At 35.9% G+C, this 17,228-nt stretch overlaps 1 protein-coding gene across 9 annotated transcripts in view; it reads right to left on the bottom strand.

The window, feature by feature from the left end:
* Positions 1–3,916: 3,916 nt before the first annotated feature.
* The window catches only part of KTN1 (kinectin 1), a 102,124-nt gene continuing 88,812 nt past the window's right edge, over positions 3,917–17,228 (bottom strand). For 5 of the 9 annotated variants that reach the window (XM_059373262.1, XM_059373264.1, XM_059373266.1 and 2 more), the window contains 7 exons: positions 16,322–16,393; positions 15,792–15,875; positions 15,545–15,628; positions 13,066–13,149; positions 11,060–11,152; positions 9,789–9,909; positions 3,917–4,402 (listed from right to left, as the gene is read on the bottom strand). In XM_059373262.1, the coding sequence (XP_059229245.1) occupies positions 4,398–4,402; positions 9,789–9,909; positions 11,060–11,152; positions 13,066–13,149; positions 15,545–15,628; positions 15,792–15,875; positions 16,322–16,393 (543 nt within the window). In that variant the 3' untranslated portion in view covers positions 3,917–4,397. The remainder of the gene's footprint in view (positions 4,403–9,788; positions 9,910–11,059; positions 11,153–13,065; positions 13,150–15,544; positions 15,629–15,791; positions 15,876–16,321; positions 16,394–17,228) is intronic. The other 4 variants (XM_059373265.1, XM_059373269.1, XM_059373267.1 and 1 more) reach the window with 1 other exon arrangement.

The following is a 17,228-nucleotide window of genomic DNA, read 5'->3' as shown; positions in this document are numbered from 1 at the left end:
TGCACAATTTAGATGGTGATCAACACAATTCATCAACCTAAGAACAAATTTCCATTTTCTACAACTATCATCTATAGATTACAACAATACCATGTTTTAGATATTTTGAAATGAATACTGCTTTGAGCAGATAAACAGAAGCTCAGTATTTTGGCAATGAATGAAATCCCAAGAACTCTGTATTGAATAGCTCAGAAAGAACCTGCTCTTAATTCAAACTCATGACTTCTTGATTCTTCATAGCAAGAGAATGCATAAATGTAAATAAGACCTTCACCTACCTCTTTGACTCTGTTTCCTGTGTTCCTGAGATCACCAGAAAATAAATATTACCCAATTCTTTATCATTTTCTAACTGAAGAGGATAAGAATTTGAGATTTCAAATCACTTCATTTAATGAACTCATTTCCTGCCACAACTTCACATTTTTGCTGATAAATCTTTTATTCTAAACCAAAACTAAATGATTGTTTTTGTTGTTGTTGTTTTTAATTTCTTTCTCCTAAAGTCTCCAAAAACTCTGGAGATTGGTGTCATATAAGGCATATTCACAGACCAAATGCAATATTAGGAAATAATACTTAAAAAATCCATGATTTGGCTGCCTGGATGGCTCAGTCAAACATCCAAATCTTCGTTTCTGATCAGGTCATAATCTCAGGGTCATGGGGTCAAGCCCCACGTTGGGCTCTGCATGGAGTCTGCTCCAGATTCTCTCTCCCTCTACCTCCACTCCTCTCACTTTCTTGCTCTCAAAAGAAAAAATCCATGATGTGAAAAATACACACTCCAAAAAAAAATAATCTCTTACCTTAAAGGAAATAAAGTTACATAAAATTTTCACAAATTGGTGATATTTAAATGTCCCTTTGAGGAATATGCCAAATAAACTGTGGCATATCCATAGTTAAAAATGAAGAAAAGAAAAGAAAAAAAGCTCCATGTATAAATTTTAAAGCTAATATTGGGCAAATAAAGCAAATAGCAGAATGATTTATATAAAGTTCAAAGACATGTGAAATACATACTATTTCTGGCTACACATATATATGTTAATTGTGTAACATGAAATTAAATGATAAACATCACCTTTGGTGCAGTGGCTACCTCTGGACCAGGGCGGGGTATACAAGCCTTTTAAACTGTACCTTACTTTAAAAAAAAACAAAAACAAAAAAAAGACCACAAAACCTTACGCAGGACAAAATGTTACTTGCTATTGAGAGGATACTCATAGGTTTTTTTTCTGTATGATTTTCTGTATGTCTAAAATACTTCTGATTTTTTAAAAATTAAGAACTGAAAGACAACAAAATCCTCCCATATCAAAATCTGTGGGATGCAAAATAGTACGGAGAACTTAGCCTTAAAATGAATTAGAAAACAAGAATTGAAAATAAATTATAAGAACAAGAAGTTGGCAAAGTGCAGCAAAATAAACAAACAAAAAAGATAAAATGTTTTTAACATTTTTAATTCACCAATCAATGAATGAAATATAAACAAAATACAAGTAAGAAAGTGCTGATAGTTGCCCAGTGTTGGGGAAAAAAACATGCCAGGACAAGCAGCTCTAAAATTTTTGGTCTTAGAAATCCTTTATACTTTACAAAGCTTTTTTGTTATTTCTATAACATTCAATGTACTAGATATTGAAACCAAGAAACATTTTAGATGTTCATTTCTTATTTTAAAATAACAACATAATGAATATGTTTTTGTTAAATGTAACTTCATTTTCCAAAATAAAACCAACCAAAAAGATGTAGCGAGAAAACTGGCATTACTTTACATGTTTGCAAATTTCTTTACTACATGGCCTAATGGAAGCCAACTACTTCTGTGTGCAATCTGCTGTGATGTGCTGTCTGAGTTGAAGTATATGAAGAAAACCTGGCCTCTGGACACAAATAACATGTCATTGGAAAACAGACCAGCAGCCTTTCAGACCACTGTGGATGTTCTCAGACAGAAGAGCAAAACTCAACATGTTATAATCACAGATTAATTACAACATGGAGTCTGAAACCCCATCAGTGAGCTTTTGCACTATTACACTGAAATCCATTAGAATGGATCTCATCACCATGCATGATTTTGTGAACACTGTGTGTTGGTCATTCTCCCCTCCCTGTCGGTTCTTCTCAACCTGAGTAATTTTCTTAGGGCTTCCTGCCTCAATTGGCTGCAGTGGTGGCAAGGGGAGTCACTAGAGACAGAGAACACAGGACTCTCTCTCTGGATGTTCCTTTCCTCTCTCAGGGATCTGCTTATAACACACTGGGAAAAGGTGGACAGTTGAAGATGGAAGAGGGAAATATGAAACTGTCCCAAATTGGAACAGACCATGTTATGAACTTCTTGCCACTTCAGAGGCAAAAAGGTGAATGTGTATTGATTTGGATGTTGAGGGAGAGGACACAAAATTAATGAGATTGGACTGAATCCTTAATTTAATAATTTAAAAATTGTTTTAACTTTTAAAAATTCAAACATATGAAGAGGTTGAAAAATAATTACACATTTTTTCCAAGGAACTAAGCTGTGAAGGGAAGGGAGAATGGCAAGAGAAAGGAAGGATTTCTGTTTTCTTTTTTCAGATGGCAGAGACATAGGTATATTTATAGACAATCGCCAAGGAAAAAGGTTGAGAGATGATATGGTATCTAGCCTTCCAATCAATTTTCCAGTGGTTTGCTGAAGGCAGCCAGGTAAGCCCTGAGATAGTCCAAATCCTCAGGCCAATCATCACTGGCCATGAGCAGCCTCTTCAGTTTATCTCTACATACTTTAGAAACACTATCTGGTGTACACGGGATGATATGAAAAGGCACCACTTCAAATAATTCTCTATAAAACTATAAAAATGAATTTCATCCATTCATTTGTTTCAATACCTGAGCACAAATAAGTGTTAGGCACTTGCTCAAGGGTAGGAAAAAGCAAAGAACAGAAGAGAGGATTCCTGCCCTCATGCAGCAACTTTCTAGCAGGAAGAAGAGGTGTGACCAAGTATATACTGGAGGCTATAAACATTGTAATAACAAAAATAGGTAGGTGGATAGGGAGGCAGGGGGAATACTGGATGATCCAGAAAGACCTGGTGAGAAAGGTGACATTCAGATTTCCAGATGGTGAAAAAGCAAGCCACAACTGACATCCAAGAGAAGAGAGTTTTAAGTAGAAGCATTAATGAAATAGCAAGGAGACCACAGTATGGGGCACCTTGGTGGCTCAGTGGGTTAAGCCTCTGCCTTTGGCTTAGGTCATGATCTCAGGGTCCAGGGATTGAGCCCCAATCAGGCTCTCTGTTCAGCAGGGAGCCTGCTCCCCCCCCCCCCCGCCCCACTCTGCCTGCTGCTCTGCCTACTTGTGATCTCTCTCTGTCAAATAAATAAAATCTTTGGGGGAAAAAAAAAAAAAAAAAAAGGAGACCACAGTATGGCCTAACAGACACTTTCATATTCAGTAGCACAAGACAGCATTCAGTGGTTAGTTAGCATCTGTAGGGTTCAGTGCTTGCATCAAATTATCTAATTAATTAGAACTTCCTCAACAAAAAATAACACATGCAAATTATATAACATAGTGCCTGACAAGAAGGACACTAAAAAGTTACCTATTATTGGTTAATAACAGTTAAGTGTAAAAGCAGAGCTCTTCCACCAAAAGCTGGAGTGGTGGGTCTGAAAGCTAAATTGTTGCCTCGGCCTTTCTGCAGCACACAGCACTGCAGGACACAGTTCACAGCGCACAGAGCCACACAGAAGACCCAGAACTCCCCTTACAGAAGCTGTATGAGTAACAATACCTATCTTACCTTGTCCAAGAGCTGCAATTAATAACTGTGTTCTAAATTATGTTCATCGGTATAGCTAATGAGATCTGCTAAAGCACAATGAAAATTAGAGCAAGTTTGAATAATAAGCATCCCTTTATTTGCTGACGCCATTACAAAAAACGGATTACATTAGCAACAAAAAAGTGTTTTCTTGAAGTCAGAGGCAGTCCCCCCCCCCAAAATGTTAAGTAAAACAGTGTACAACATCAGTATTAAAATGTTAAATTTTATATTGTCTTTACCACTTTTGATCTTCTGAACAATTTTATTGAGCAAAATAAGATAAAAGATTACATGTTTATTTTATCTTCAGGAATGTAAAGGTCTAATTATTCAAACAGTTTTTTATTATAAAACTAAACTCTGAAGGTGTCTACAGAGTTGGCTTTTTTTTTCTCTCTTTAAATCAGTAGTCTAACAAGGATTAGAAAAGACAAAACTCTGTTCAGTGTTTCCGACAAAGTAGAAAGGGTGAAAACATAAATAAGGCTTTAATTTGGCAAAATATAATACAATGCCTTCTGTTATCCTTGAATGAACAGTTTCCCAGTTACTTCACTCTGTAAAAGATCAGAAAGAAACAAATTCATTTTAAAAGAAGAAATAAAAGGCAATCAGAAGACATTTGTCAAACACCAAACATACATACTCTATTTGATCCAGCATGGCTCTTTCAACTAGGATCAAAGCAATTATACTAATGGTAATCAAAAACAAGGGAGAAATAACAGGAGGTGGATTTAAAAATATGAGTGAAAACCTCAGACCAAACAGAGTAATGTGGGGATTTAAAAATACCATTAGAAAATTTAAGAGAACATTGGGAATCCATTTTTGTTAGTTCTACTCAAGAAAATATAAAGCTAATGAGATGAGTAGCACTGAAATTTACAACTCTCCCCCATGAATAAAAGTTTCAGACAGAAATTTTCTGAGGTCATGTGAAGCTTTCCAAGTCAGATAAAATGACTGTAAGAAATTAAACCTCAAAAGTCATTAGAGAGACTAAAAAGACTTAACCAGATCCAACATATAAATCCTGGTTTGGGAAAAATAGCTAAAAAGATACTTGCAGTATAAATGGGGAACTTGAATATGGGTTTAATAATGGGTAATTTTATGTAACTACTGGTTTTGTTTGGATGTGATAGTGGTACAATGCATTTATAACAGAATGCTTTTGTTCTCCAAAGATGCATACCCAAGTGCCTAGGAATAAGCTGTCAAATCTGAAAGGTACTTTCAAACAGTTTGACATTAACCAAATACGTTTATACATGGAAAGAAATGAAGCAGGTAAAGGATGTATGAGTGTTGCACTGTTCTTTCAGCTTTTCTTTATGTGTGAACTTTTTCAAAATAAAAAGGGAAAAAGAATGAGAAATCGAAAAAGTGAAGTTATCACTGGCTATTATGTTCTCCATTAAAAACAAGATTAACACTGGATCAGAAAGTCTACATAGCCCACAGGTACAGGACACTTTAAGTGCTACGTAAACACACAACAGAAAATGAAAATGAAAATCAGTGATAGCCAAGTGTAAAGTGTAGATATAAAAGCTACTTTTTACTCTGGAACACTAATCCTTATACTTCAATACCACTATAAAAGAATATCTTTCAGAAACAAGAAACAACTACATCATAGATCTATTTGTCACACAGAACAGGGAGAGCACCTACATATAAAACACATACACAAAACATCACCTCAATTTTTTCTGGGTAACACTAAGAGTCTCTCCAACTCACTATTGCCAACAAAATACTTTAGAAAAAAGTCAGAATTGACAACCCAAACTGTAAGATGCTGGCAACAAAGGATTAGACAGAATGAGGAGGAAAAAAAAAGCATCAAGAAAAAGAGGTCAGGGCACAGAATGCCTGAATTACAAAAGAAAAGTACTCACTAAGAGCACAGGCACTGGGCAGAGATCACCTCAATTTAAATCCCAGCTCACCCAGCCACTAACTGCATGACCTTGGGCAAATTACAGAACCTCTGAGGTTCGGCTGTAGAATGGCAATTAAAAAAATAAACAACAACACCTACCTACCCACTGCCCTGGGTTGCTATGAAGAATAAGCAAATGACCACAAGTCAGAAGCCTCTCAAGCTTAGAGTGATACTCGTAAAGTGACTGCTGTTAAAAATCAACCTCCTGGGGCGCCTGGGTGGCTCAGTGGGTTAGGCCGCTGCCTTCGGCTCAGGTCATGATCTCAGAGTCCTGGGATCGAGTCCCGCATCGGGCTCTCTGCTCAGCGGAGAGCCTGCTTCCCTTTCTCTCTCTCTGCCTGCCTCTCCATCTACTTGTGATTTCTCTCTGTCAAATAAATAAATAAAATCTTTAAAAAAAAAAGAAAAAATCAACCTCCTCCCTCCACAGGATTCCATAAACGGGACCTGAGTGTTACAGTCTGAGTGTTTGTGCCTACCCCCAAAATTCATATATTGAAATTCTAATCCTCCAGTGTAATGGCATTTGGAAGTGGGGCCTTTGGAGGACTCCACCATCATGAATGGGATTAGTGTCCTTCTGAAAGGGACCCCAGACAGCTCCCTTGACCCTTCTGCAACGCATGGACTGTCAGAAATAAACGTTATTTAAGCCACCCAGTCTATGCAATTTTTGTGATAGCAGCCCAAACAGACTAAGACATTGGAGTAATGAAATCTTCTGATATGGTCAGACATATAGTTTGAACACTTAGAAGACAAGCAAATATGAAAGAAACATAAGAAAAATAGATATCTGGGAACAACAACAACAAAAAGCATACTATAAAGTACTAGTATTGTTAGTCCAAAGCTTAAAAAAAAAAGTATCTTAATTCATACAAAGGAAGGAAAAAGATGACAATCTTCTATTTTTGGGGTGGGGGGATAGGAGATAGGAAGACTTCCAAAATAAAAGAAAGGTTAAAGTTTTATAAATTAAGGATATAAGGTCAACACACATACCCCTACAGCTCAGAGAAAGGCTAAGTAATGTATATTAGAATTCAAAAAATTTAAATAACTGCACATCGTCATCCCATTTTTGCTTTTTTTTAAAGATTTTGTTTATTTATTTGATAGATCACAAGTAGGCAGAGAGGCAGGCAGAGAGAGAGGAGGAAGCAGGCTATCTGCTGAGCAGAGAGCCCGATGCGGGGGTCAATCCCATGACCCTGGGATCATGACCTGAGCTGAAGGCGGAGGCTTTAACCCACTGAGCCACCCAGGCGCCCCCCATTTTTGCTTTTTAAAAACTGTTTTTCCCTTAACAAATATGATATATACTTGCTGTATATCTTAAAAAGAAGCAAGTTTCCTGACATCAGATATTAACCTATTAGCTAAGTTTTGATGATTAATAAGCTGTATTTCCAATTTAATCATCACGTAATAGTGGGTTTGTTTTTCTCATCCAATATATGTACTAGTTTTAAAAGAGTTCACAAGAGGGGCGCCTGGCTGACTCAGTTGGTTGAATGTCAGACTCCTGATTTCGGCTCAGGTCGTGATCTCAGGGTTGTGAGATGGAACCCTGCATCAGCTTCCACACTGGCCATCCAGCCTGCTTAAGATTCTCACTCTCCCTCTCCCTCTGACCCTTCCCACCACCCCCTTTTTAAAAGGAAAAAAATAGTTCACAAGAGGAAGAATACACCCAGCTAAAAATGATGGCTGAAGTTTTAAAGGGTACAAAGAAGGCTGTGGAACCAAGGAAACTGTGGGGAGGGGCTACCACCGCCAATGCCAGGTAGAACTTACAGAAGAAAGAGTTCTCAAATGCCTAGCAGACGCTTTTCTTCATACAATCCATTCTATCCTTCACACTGCACTGCTGATGCTCAACCACCTTTCCACCTGCCAAATTTGGACTGAGGTTCATTAGCTGATGAAGAGTTATCACTTAGAAAAGCTGCCAGCCAAACTATAGTTTGTTTTTAGCTATGTTGCCAGGATATACATATTTAACAAGTTACTACAATTTCATAAATCAAAGAAAAACTCTGAAAAATAAAAGTGTTATACTACCAACAATCAGTAGAAGTCTCAAATTTAATATGAAAATGACCAACGTGGAAATAGGTTCGTAAGACTTAGTATGAGCAGACCACGTGTTTGGGAAGAAAAAGAAACACTAAAGAACACCTTTGAGGTGCCAGAGAGATACTACTGATAAGGTTGAAAGGCACAGGGTAGGAAGTAATCTTACAATTTTTGAGGCTCTCAGAAATGAAGTCCTTTCCTTATCACACCAAGGCCTATGGGATGACTTCAGCCTATTTAGCATATAACTATTTTAAATTTCTTATACTGGAAATTTATACTTTCAGTATCAAAACAAAGGCCTGTATCAGATCTAGCAATCAGGAAATCACTAATGACCTCAGCAAAAAAGTTTTCATCGGAATGCATTCTAGTGTACACAGAGCTGTTAAAACAAGTAAAGAAGTAGATACTGTGAGAATAGTTTCTTATTTTAAGAATCTCTGTTAAACAGTAATGTTAAAAAAAAATTAGGGTGGTAACTGAAGGAAGTACAAGGTTAAAATAAGACATTAGAGTAGGTTTTCAAGACTGAGCAGAATGAGCATGTGCAGAGAAGAGAATAAGGCTGAAAACATGGGAAAGAGAGTTACCAGCGAAGCAGGAAGCAGATTACTTTCTAATTTGGAAAAGGGAGGTAATGTGGCAGAAGTTTAACTATAGGCGATGGAGAGGTCAGCTTACCAAGGATAAATGATTAAGGTGTAGTTATTTTTGCTGACAGGTTAAAAGAATGAGTTGCATTTTTCCACAAAATCTTATGGAGGTAAATGACCTGATTAGCAGGTTTTTTTTTTAAAGATTTTATTTATTTGACAGACAGAGATCACAAGAAGGCAGAGAGGCAGACAGAGAGAGAGAGAGAGAGAGATGGAAGCAGGCTCTTTGCTGAGCAGAGAACCCAATGCGGGGCTCGATCCCAGGATCCCAGGATCACGACCCGAGCCTAAGGCAGAGGTTTTAACCCACTGAGCCACCCAGGCACCCCCTGAATAGCATTTTATTTTTTATTTATTTTATTTTTTTTTTTTTTAAGATTTTATTTATTTATTTATTTGTCAGGGATAGAGGGAGAGAGAGCAAGAGAGCACAGGCAGACAGAGAGGCAGGCAGAGGCAGGGGGAGAAGCAGGCTCCCTGCCGAGCAAGGAGCCCTATGTGGGACTCGATCCCAGGACGCTGGGATCATGACCTGAGCCGAAGGCAGCCGCTCAACCAACTGAGCCACCCTGAATAGCATTTTAAAGGAGAGTTTATGCTAAGGCAGACCAGAGGACAATCATTCTATAAAAGTGAGACAGAATGCCTCTATAACCAAAATGGTGATACATCCAACTTTTCCAGGACACCTAACCTATCAGGAGGGCAATAAAATTTCATAATATTGTTTAGTTAATGTTAGGTTTAAAAGTGAGATTTCTTTGATTACTTTATAAGCAGACTTAAGTAAAAACTCAGTTTCCAATTTTAAAAAAACTGTGATGACTTGATTTTCAATTCAGTATTTAATCTCAGTAAAAACATTTAACTTTATTTTACCAAGTTATAAAAAAAAAATCACAGATACTTTACTAAAACTAAGATCAGGATAAACTACAGAAGCAGCTGCCCATATTATGCAATGAATAAAACCTAGGTAAACAAGTTGTAAGAGAGCCTGTTTTATAAGAAGGTCAAAGGAGTCAAAAAAAAGGTCCCCCCACCCAAAGCTGTGAGACCAAAACATGGAAGAGATGAAAATAAAACTCTAAGAAAGCTAAACCTGTTATTTGCAGGGGCTGAAAGAGAGAAAGGGAATATTTCAATGAGGGCAACAGGAGCTCTGGTAGTCCTGGTAAACCCTCACTACAAATACACACATTCTGTCAATTAGCCCTAAACAGACAACAGTACTTCAGTTACTCTTACCTAATACCTGGTAGTGTTCTTTCTCCTTTGTGAGCTGTTGGTTTACTGCCTGAAGCAACTGCTGTAACTGTGTGACAGTCTGATTTAGACTTACAGACATCGTCTCCTTCTCAGAAGACTCCTGAAGAGAAGAGGGAAGAGATGAAAAAACTCCAAACATAAGGAAAAGGTATTTGCAACCTAAAGCAGAATATTTTATTGTTTTAGATACAAACATGAGAAATCTTGAAAATGACAAAAATTAACAAAAAACACATATAGAAACAGTGTTTGCTATCTAGTGACACAAATTAGGTTGCACCAAAGAAAGCTACGTTATGGGTGCCTGGGTGGCTCAGTGTGTTAAGCAAGGCTTTCCTCACTTTCAGATAAAGCAAAGAATTTTCTATTTTTCTTTATGATTTAACTTTTTAAATTATAAGAATATTACTTAGGGGCACCTGGGTGCTTCAGTTTGTTAAGTGTCTGCCTTCAGCTCAGGTCATGATCTCAGGGTTCTGGGACTGAGCCCCACATAGGACTTTCTGCTCAGCACAAGCCTACTTGTGATCTCTGTCAAATATTAAATAGATAACATCTTTAAAAAAAAAAAAAAAAAAAAAAAAAAAAAAAAAAAAAAGCTAAGTCATTAGGCCAAAAAGGCGAAAATCCAGACTCTGATTAGTAGTTGTAAATCCATTTCTCGTCTCAGAAAAAAAATCTGCCAGACACGACACCAAAGGAGAGGACATTCTTAACAGTAAAACTAAGTTCACATATATTGAGCTCTAAGTGCTAGGAAGCACCGTTTTAAGTGCTACGTACTACTCTTACGTGTTTTAGATAGTAACTCATTTATTCCCTTCAAAAATCCTACAGGTTTGATGCTATTAATATGGCCTTTCACAAATGGGGCTACCAAAGTACACAGAGGCTAAGTAAAGTTGTCCAAAGTCACACTGCTACTAAGTAGCAGGGTCAGGATTCAAGCACAGGCAGTCTAACAAAGCCCACATTCTTCAGCAATATACCATAATACTTCCAAAACAAACAGTACAATTAAAGTACTATCTTACTAAGCCAAAGTGACATTAATAAAAACATTAATTAAAAAAGTGCATTTCAGAGATGGAATATCTGGAAGAAAAGACAACCTTCAGTAAGAATCCAACAAAACTGACAGAAGTATATCGTTTTTTTTAGTCAGAGACAGATCTCACACATTTTTATTCTTCATGTAATTTACAACAAGGCAATTAGCCTAGAGATCTGGGGTAAAAGAAAATGCATACCATTTCTGGGGAAACATCACTATTCTCAATAACAGTAGTGTCTCCAGCAGCTTTTACTATTTTTGACTGAATGAGATCCAGCGACTGTTGAGCCTGTAAGGAAAGCAATATGGTAGCCTCTAAATACTACAGTGGAGTATTATGAGGGATAAAAGGAGTGATTTTCTAAGGTATTTTGTACAAGACTAAAGTTCATCTCAAAATACAATGGACAGCCAATCTACTCCATTTTTTTCTTCCAAAATGAAAACTGTTCCCTCCCTGACCAGATTATAAAAACATATGCTTGTTTTAAAAAGTTCAAGCAATAGAGGTTATGTAAAAAGACATTAAAAGAAGAAATAACCACAGTTGATATTTAGGTTAACATTAGTCTAAATAACATTAGTCTAATCAAGCATCAGCCAAATCTGGCCACAGCCTGTTTCTGTATAGCTCACAAGGTAAGACTGTTTTTTACATTTTTAAGGGTTGTGTTAAACACACAAAGAAGGGTATGTGAGAGAAACCATACATGCCCCACAAATTCTAAGTAGTGGCTTTGTTCTGACCCTCTTTTCCAGATCCCTCTTGTATACATATACATGCTAACAGAAAACTTGGGCAGAAAATTTCATATAAATGGGCTTTTAACATACCTGCTATTTTATACTCGCTTGTTTTACAAAGTATTTTATTAATATTTTATATCAATAAATATTTATGTGCATTTCTAATCAAGTGTTGCACAGTATTTCTGGCCTATAGATATGGGGCAGTTCACGGTCTTCTACGGTTGCATTAGCGATCATAAATAACATGGCCCATCCATATCTTTGAGCACCTGTTTAATATCCTTAATACTTGAGAAACTAAACTGCTAGGCTAAACCTGCATGTTTTATATTTTGATCAAGAGGTCAAAAAGTTGGGGCGCCTGAGTGGCTCAGTGGGTTAAAGCCTCTGCCTTTGGCTCAAGTCATGATCCCAGGGTCCTGGGATGGAGGGCCCTCTGCTCAGCAGGGGGCCTGCTTACTCCTCTCTCTCTGCCTGCCTCTCTGCCTACTTGTGATCTCTGTCTGTCAAATAAATAAATAAAATCTTAAAAAAAAAAAAAAAGAAGTCAAAAGTTAAAATCACCTATCAAACTAAGTCAGATTGCTCATCCTTGACAATGTATCATGAACCTAGGTTTGAGCAACCTGAATTCACATTTTATCTACTGATAATAGTAACACCAAAATAATCTGAAGCAATTCTGAATTCCTACACTTATTTTTTCATCATGCTAAATGTACTCTTTGGATTCCTAGACTTTTACATAACAATTAGAAGCTATATCATACAAAACAAACAAAAATATTTCTTCCAACCTGTAAAAAAGTGACATATTTGTTTTCCTAATGACTCCCACAAATACAATCATAGAGCTAAAGCAGCTCTGATACAAGCATATGTGACTTGCACTATTAAAAATACCTAAAAACAGAATTAAAAATAACTTGCCATCCTAATGTAGAGAATAAGAAATGTAATCTTAAAAACTACCCCCCCAAAAAACAAAAACAAAAACAAAAAAACCCCTCCCTACTTATATATGAGATTAAAGAAAAGTGTATCTCCACAAAGAAATAAATGAAAGGAACAAATTTCTGAAACATCCAAGATCTACACATTTTGGATCTATAAAAATCAAAAGAAACATACTCTGTAAGCAACTACGAAGAAAATCCCAACAAAACAATATATGGATGTAACCCCATTTTTAAAAAAGAGTACCTTCAATTACACTTAAAACTTAATCTGTACTTTATAAAGTAATTACTTATATATATGTGTTGAAATAATGAAGCAAATTAAGAATAATCGAAAAACAAGTCAGAAAGTAGTTCCAAAAATGCAACAGCTTAAATTTATAAACACATTAATATGAACAAAAATCCAGAATTAGCAGTACGTTTACTTAAGATTCAAGGCACAACAACATAGCACGGTGATATGGCATCTTTAAGACAAGCAGTGTCTTACCTTGTGCAAGTCACCAGCTACCTTCTGTCTTTCACTTTGTTCAGTTCTAAGCTTTGTGAGTGTTTCATTTAACTGTGCCTTTAACTGTAAAAATAAAGGACCACAATTAACTTAATTTGCATCCTTCTTTGATTGTGCTGAGACCTCTAGAAGAATGAATGAGAAAGAATGGGATCGCTAACAGTTATTATGCACAGTGGATTAGCCAATATGCTGCACCAGATGTATAGAAAAGCTAAGCAGTGGAGGTTCCCATCTGGAAAGCTAAATATAAGAAAAGCTACAGAAACAAAGTAGGGTTCAGAGTAGAAAACTGTAAATGTAAAAATAAAACCATCACATTCCAGTAAAGTGCCTTTTAAAAGTATTACTATTCACTATTCATAAAGTACTTCATTCATATTTAAATTAAAGTAAAAGGCAAGTAGGCCAGAAATTTTACTGATTGGTTTTTTAAGGACTTATGACCTATAGAGTTAACAGTCAATTGTGTAATATTTTTAAAAACATTGAATGGAAGATTACAAATCCAGTAAAATGAAAACTTCAAAAATTTAAATGTTGATCATCCTTTAAAACATCACTAAAGAAATCAGTGCAAGACCACACGGGCCTAATTATACAATAAACAATGTCTTAAGATACACTTCTCAAGAACCAATTTGTCCCAACAGTTATAAAGTTCTATAAACTCTAGTGCCAATATGTAATGCCTCTTCTCATGATAAATGCTCCGATTAAATAAGAATGAGGGAAATGGACTACACTGACAACAAATAACTTTCTTATTAAACTCATCAAGTTAATTAATTTTCCCTAACACTGATAGGCATAATACTCGTTTCTGGAGACCCAAAAGGGAGAAATATAAGATACTAACCTTTCCAACTGAAGAAAGGATTAATGAGGGACATTCCATTTGGAAATTTTATTTGGGGAACTCTATCTAAAGACCCAAATGCTTCAGGTTTTGCTCTTTCACTTAACTCTATTTAGTACATCAGAGTACTACTCCCTTGGCCGCCAAACATACAATGTATGTATAAGCAAAAAAATTATTTTATCTTAAAATGTGCCAACAGTCATCCTGAGCAAACGGAACTAAAATAAAAATTATGAATTCAAGGCAAAAATAAGAAACAAGTATCATTTAAAATGGCCCCTTAACAGAAGTAAAGAGGCAAAAATACAACAAGAACATTAGGCTGAATTTAACCATAATTCTATGGGTTTGATGGTACTGTTGGAGTTAGCTACTAAGCACCAAAGTTGAAAGTAAATTTTCCAACAATTGTAGTTAAAAATGATTTTTAAAAAACACATTATAAGGTAAGGCTTAAGGCTTTCAGCTATGGCATAATCACTATCCTGATCTGTACAATATATATAACAAGCATATGTATAAAATTAGTCACATGTTGCAGTGGGAATGATTCAATTAAATAAAATGAAGAAGATAAGTAAAACCAAAATTTTATTTCAAAAATAAAGAGGGGGACTCTATGTGTACTTTTCAAAGAGCCCTACCTTGAAAACTCATTTCCATAAATCACTGCCATAACACAGAAGACCAACCACAACTGAGTGAGTTAACAAGTTTTATTTGATACACACAGCAGTACTAAGAAAATTCCAAACCGGGCAAGACTTGAGGTGAGGAGAAAACTAACTATAATCTTCCTAGAGTTTATTCAGATACTTCCAATTTAGTCACGTGTTGTATTAATTTTTCAGTCATAGAAAGACGACGATTGTTTGAAACATACAATGAGACAGTAATATTTATGTAACAGCTAAGAAGCAGTATAAATTTGTAAATTTGCCAGAATCCATTAAATTTCCAGAAAATTTAAGAATGGGAATACAGGGTACTCTGTCATTATAAGGCATTTAGCTATCTTTAGTTAACTTTAAGTCTACAGTTTTAGAATTGCTATACTCTAAATATTATGTTGATGATAAAGACTTTCACAAGCTTGTTGTTATCTATAAATTTGTAGGAAGACCAGTTAAAATAAGCAGCTGGAATTAATTATTGCCCTTGAATGAAGAATATGTATCTTCAACCTTCAATAATCTCCTTCAGATTAGAGAACACGACCAGTTAACTATCAATCATTAACTCTAAAAAGAGAATCTTCACAATTCAGCCAATCTTTATCTATTTGTTTCACTTCTTTATTAACTGAAAATAATGCTGCCCAAAGAATTAAGTTTTACAAAACATGAATTTTTTTCTGGAAAAAAGAGTTGCAAGCCAAACATGCCATTGTTAGGAGCTAAGAAAGAAGGATCATTTTAGGAGTCAAGAAAAGAAAGATCAACTTAGGAGTCATCAGAATACGAAGATTATCTTAAACTTACAAAAATGCCAAGCTAAAGATGTTAGCAAGGAGAAAAAGTTTGGATGGTTTCTCCACATGTCAACACAAGTGTTTTCAGAGCCTACTTGATACCCAGTGGAGAACAAGCTTCTTACCAAATTTAGCTCTTCATTCTGTCTTACTGCTTCAGAATATGAATCATCAAGTTTTTTCTGCAATTCAGTCAACAGATCTTTCAGCTGCAATGAAGTTTAGAGTTTAAGATTGATCTCCTTATGATATCCCATGTTTTGTAGTACGCTACTTGGAAGCTCTGCCACAAACAACTTACACTGAAATATTTTATCACTATTACAAACTTAATTTAAATTGAGAAGCAAGGTCAAAAAATTCTTTAAGTACCTCTCTGACTTCTGTAACATAGGTAGATCGTTCAATTTCTGCCTTCTCTAGTTCCATTTCCAAATGCTCTCGTTCTCTTCTCAGCTAGCAATGCAACAAAGAAGAAAATGTTAACACATTTAAGAATTCCTTTCAATGCTATGATGCTCCCCCATAATGGAAAGTTATGGAACTTACAAATATAATATCATCTCAAACACTACCCAAGATTTTTTTTTTAAAGATTTTATTTATTTGACAGACACAGATCACAAGTAGGCAGAGAGGCAGGCAGAAAGAGAGGAAGGGAAGCAGGCTCCTCGCCAAGCAGAGAGCTTGATGCAGGGCTTGATCCCAGGACCCTGGGGATCATGACCTGAGCTGAAGGCAGAGGCTTTAACCCACTGAGCCACCCAGGTGCCCCTACCCAAGATATTCTTAAAAGCGTAACAACTGCATCATTACAGAAATCTTAAAAAACAGATCTTAAGACAATGCTTAATGCTAAAAATGAGTCCACAGGTTATAAGTCAAGCGATGAAATAACATACATTTTCAATATCTTTATTTTCTCTTCTTAATCGCTCTAGCTCTTGTTCTGAAGATGTGACTGACAACTGCATCTGAAATGTGAAACAACTATATGACCAAGTAAATCAAGAATATAGAGCTGCTATCTTGGAGAATTTTAATCAGACATTTCAGAGATTTTGAAATGCGTCTCATTCTAAAGTCATACTGAATTTTAAAAGACCTTGAAAGTGAGAGCATGACATTTAACTTGATTTATATTGTCACCAAAACGTACCCCATTGGCATATTATATTAAGGCCTAGCTAGAAATGCTTATTTTTTTTTCTAACAATCATTTAATAATTGGCTATATTTAATCCCCAAATGCATTATCATAGAATACCACAGGCAATGCTAAATTCTGTACAGGTTGGCCCAGGAAAACAACTGAGCAAAAGAGGACACTCTTTACTTTCCCTTTATTGTAATGGATTTTTATTACAGTATAACTGGCATACCATATCCTGTTAGTTTCAGGTGTACATTATAGTGACTTGATACTTTCATACATTACAAAATATTCCCCACAATAAGTCTAGTTACCATTTGTCACCATATGAAGAGGACTACTACAACAGATGACACTCTTTACCAGAGCCAAGTAAATGGGAGAAAAATTAGGGCTGTACAAGAATATTCAGATCACATGAAGAGAAAGACTCATTAACTTTTTCTTGAAAACGATATCATGGGTCACATATCAACATCGCAAAGCTTGTTCTGAACCCCAAATTCTTTGCCTTATTTTATCACATAGTAGTTCTATAACTTCCAAAGCACTTTACATTCTAGATAACTACCTTTCAGCCATGCTCTAAAACAATAATTCTCAAACTTGGGTGGGCATCAGAATCAGTTGTGGAAGCTCTTTAATGTACAGCCTGC

Source organism: Mustela nigripes, chromosome 13 (genome assembly GCF_022355385.1).
Source record: "Mustela nigripes isolate SB6536 chromosome 13, MUSNIG.SB6536, whole genome shotgun sequence".
Lineage (NCBI taxonomy): Eukaryota > Metazoa > Chordata > Mammalia > Carnivora > Mustelidae > Mustela > Mustela nigripes.
This window is presented reverse-complemented; position numbering and strand designations above follow the sequence as displayed.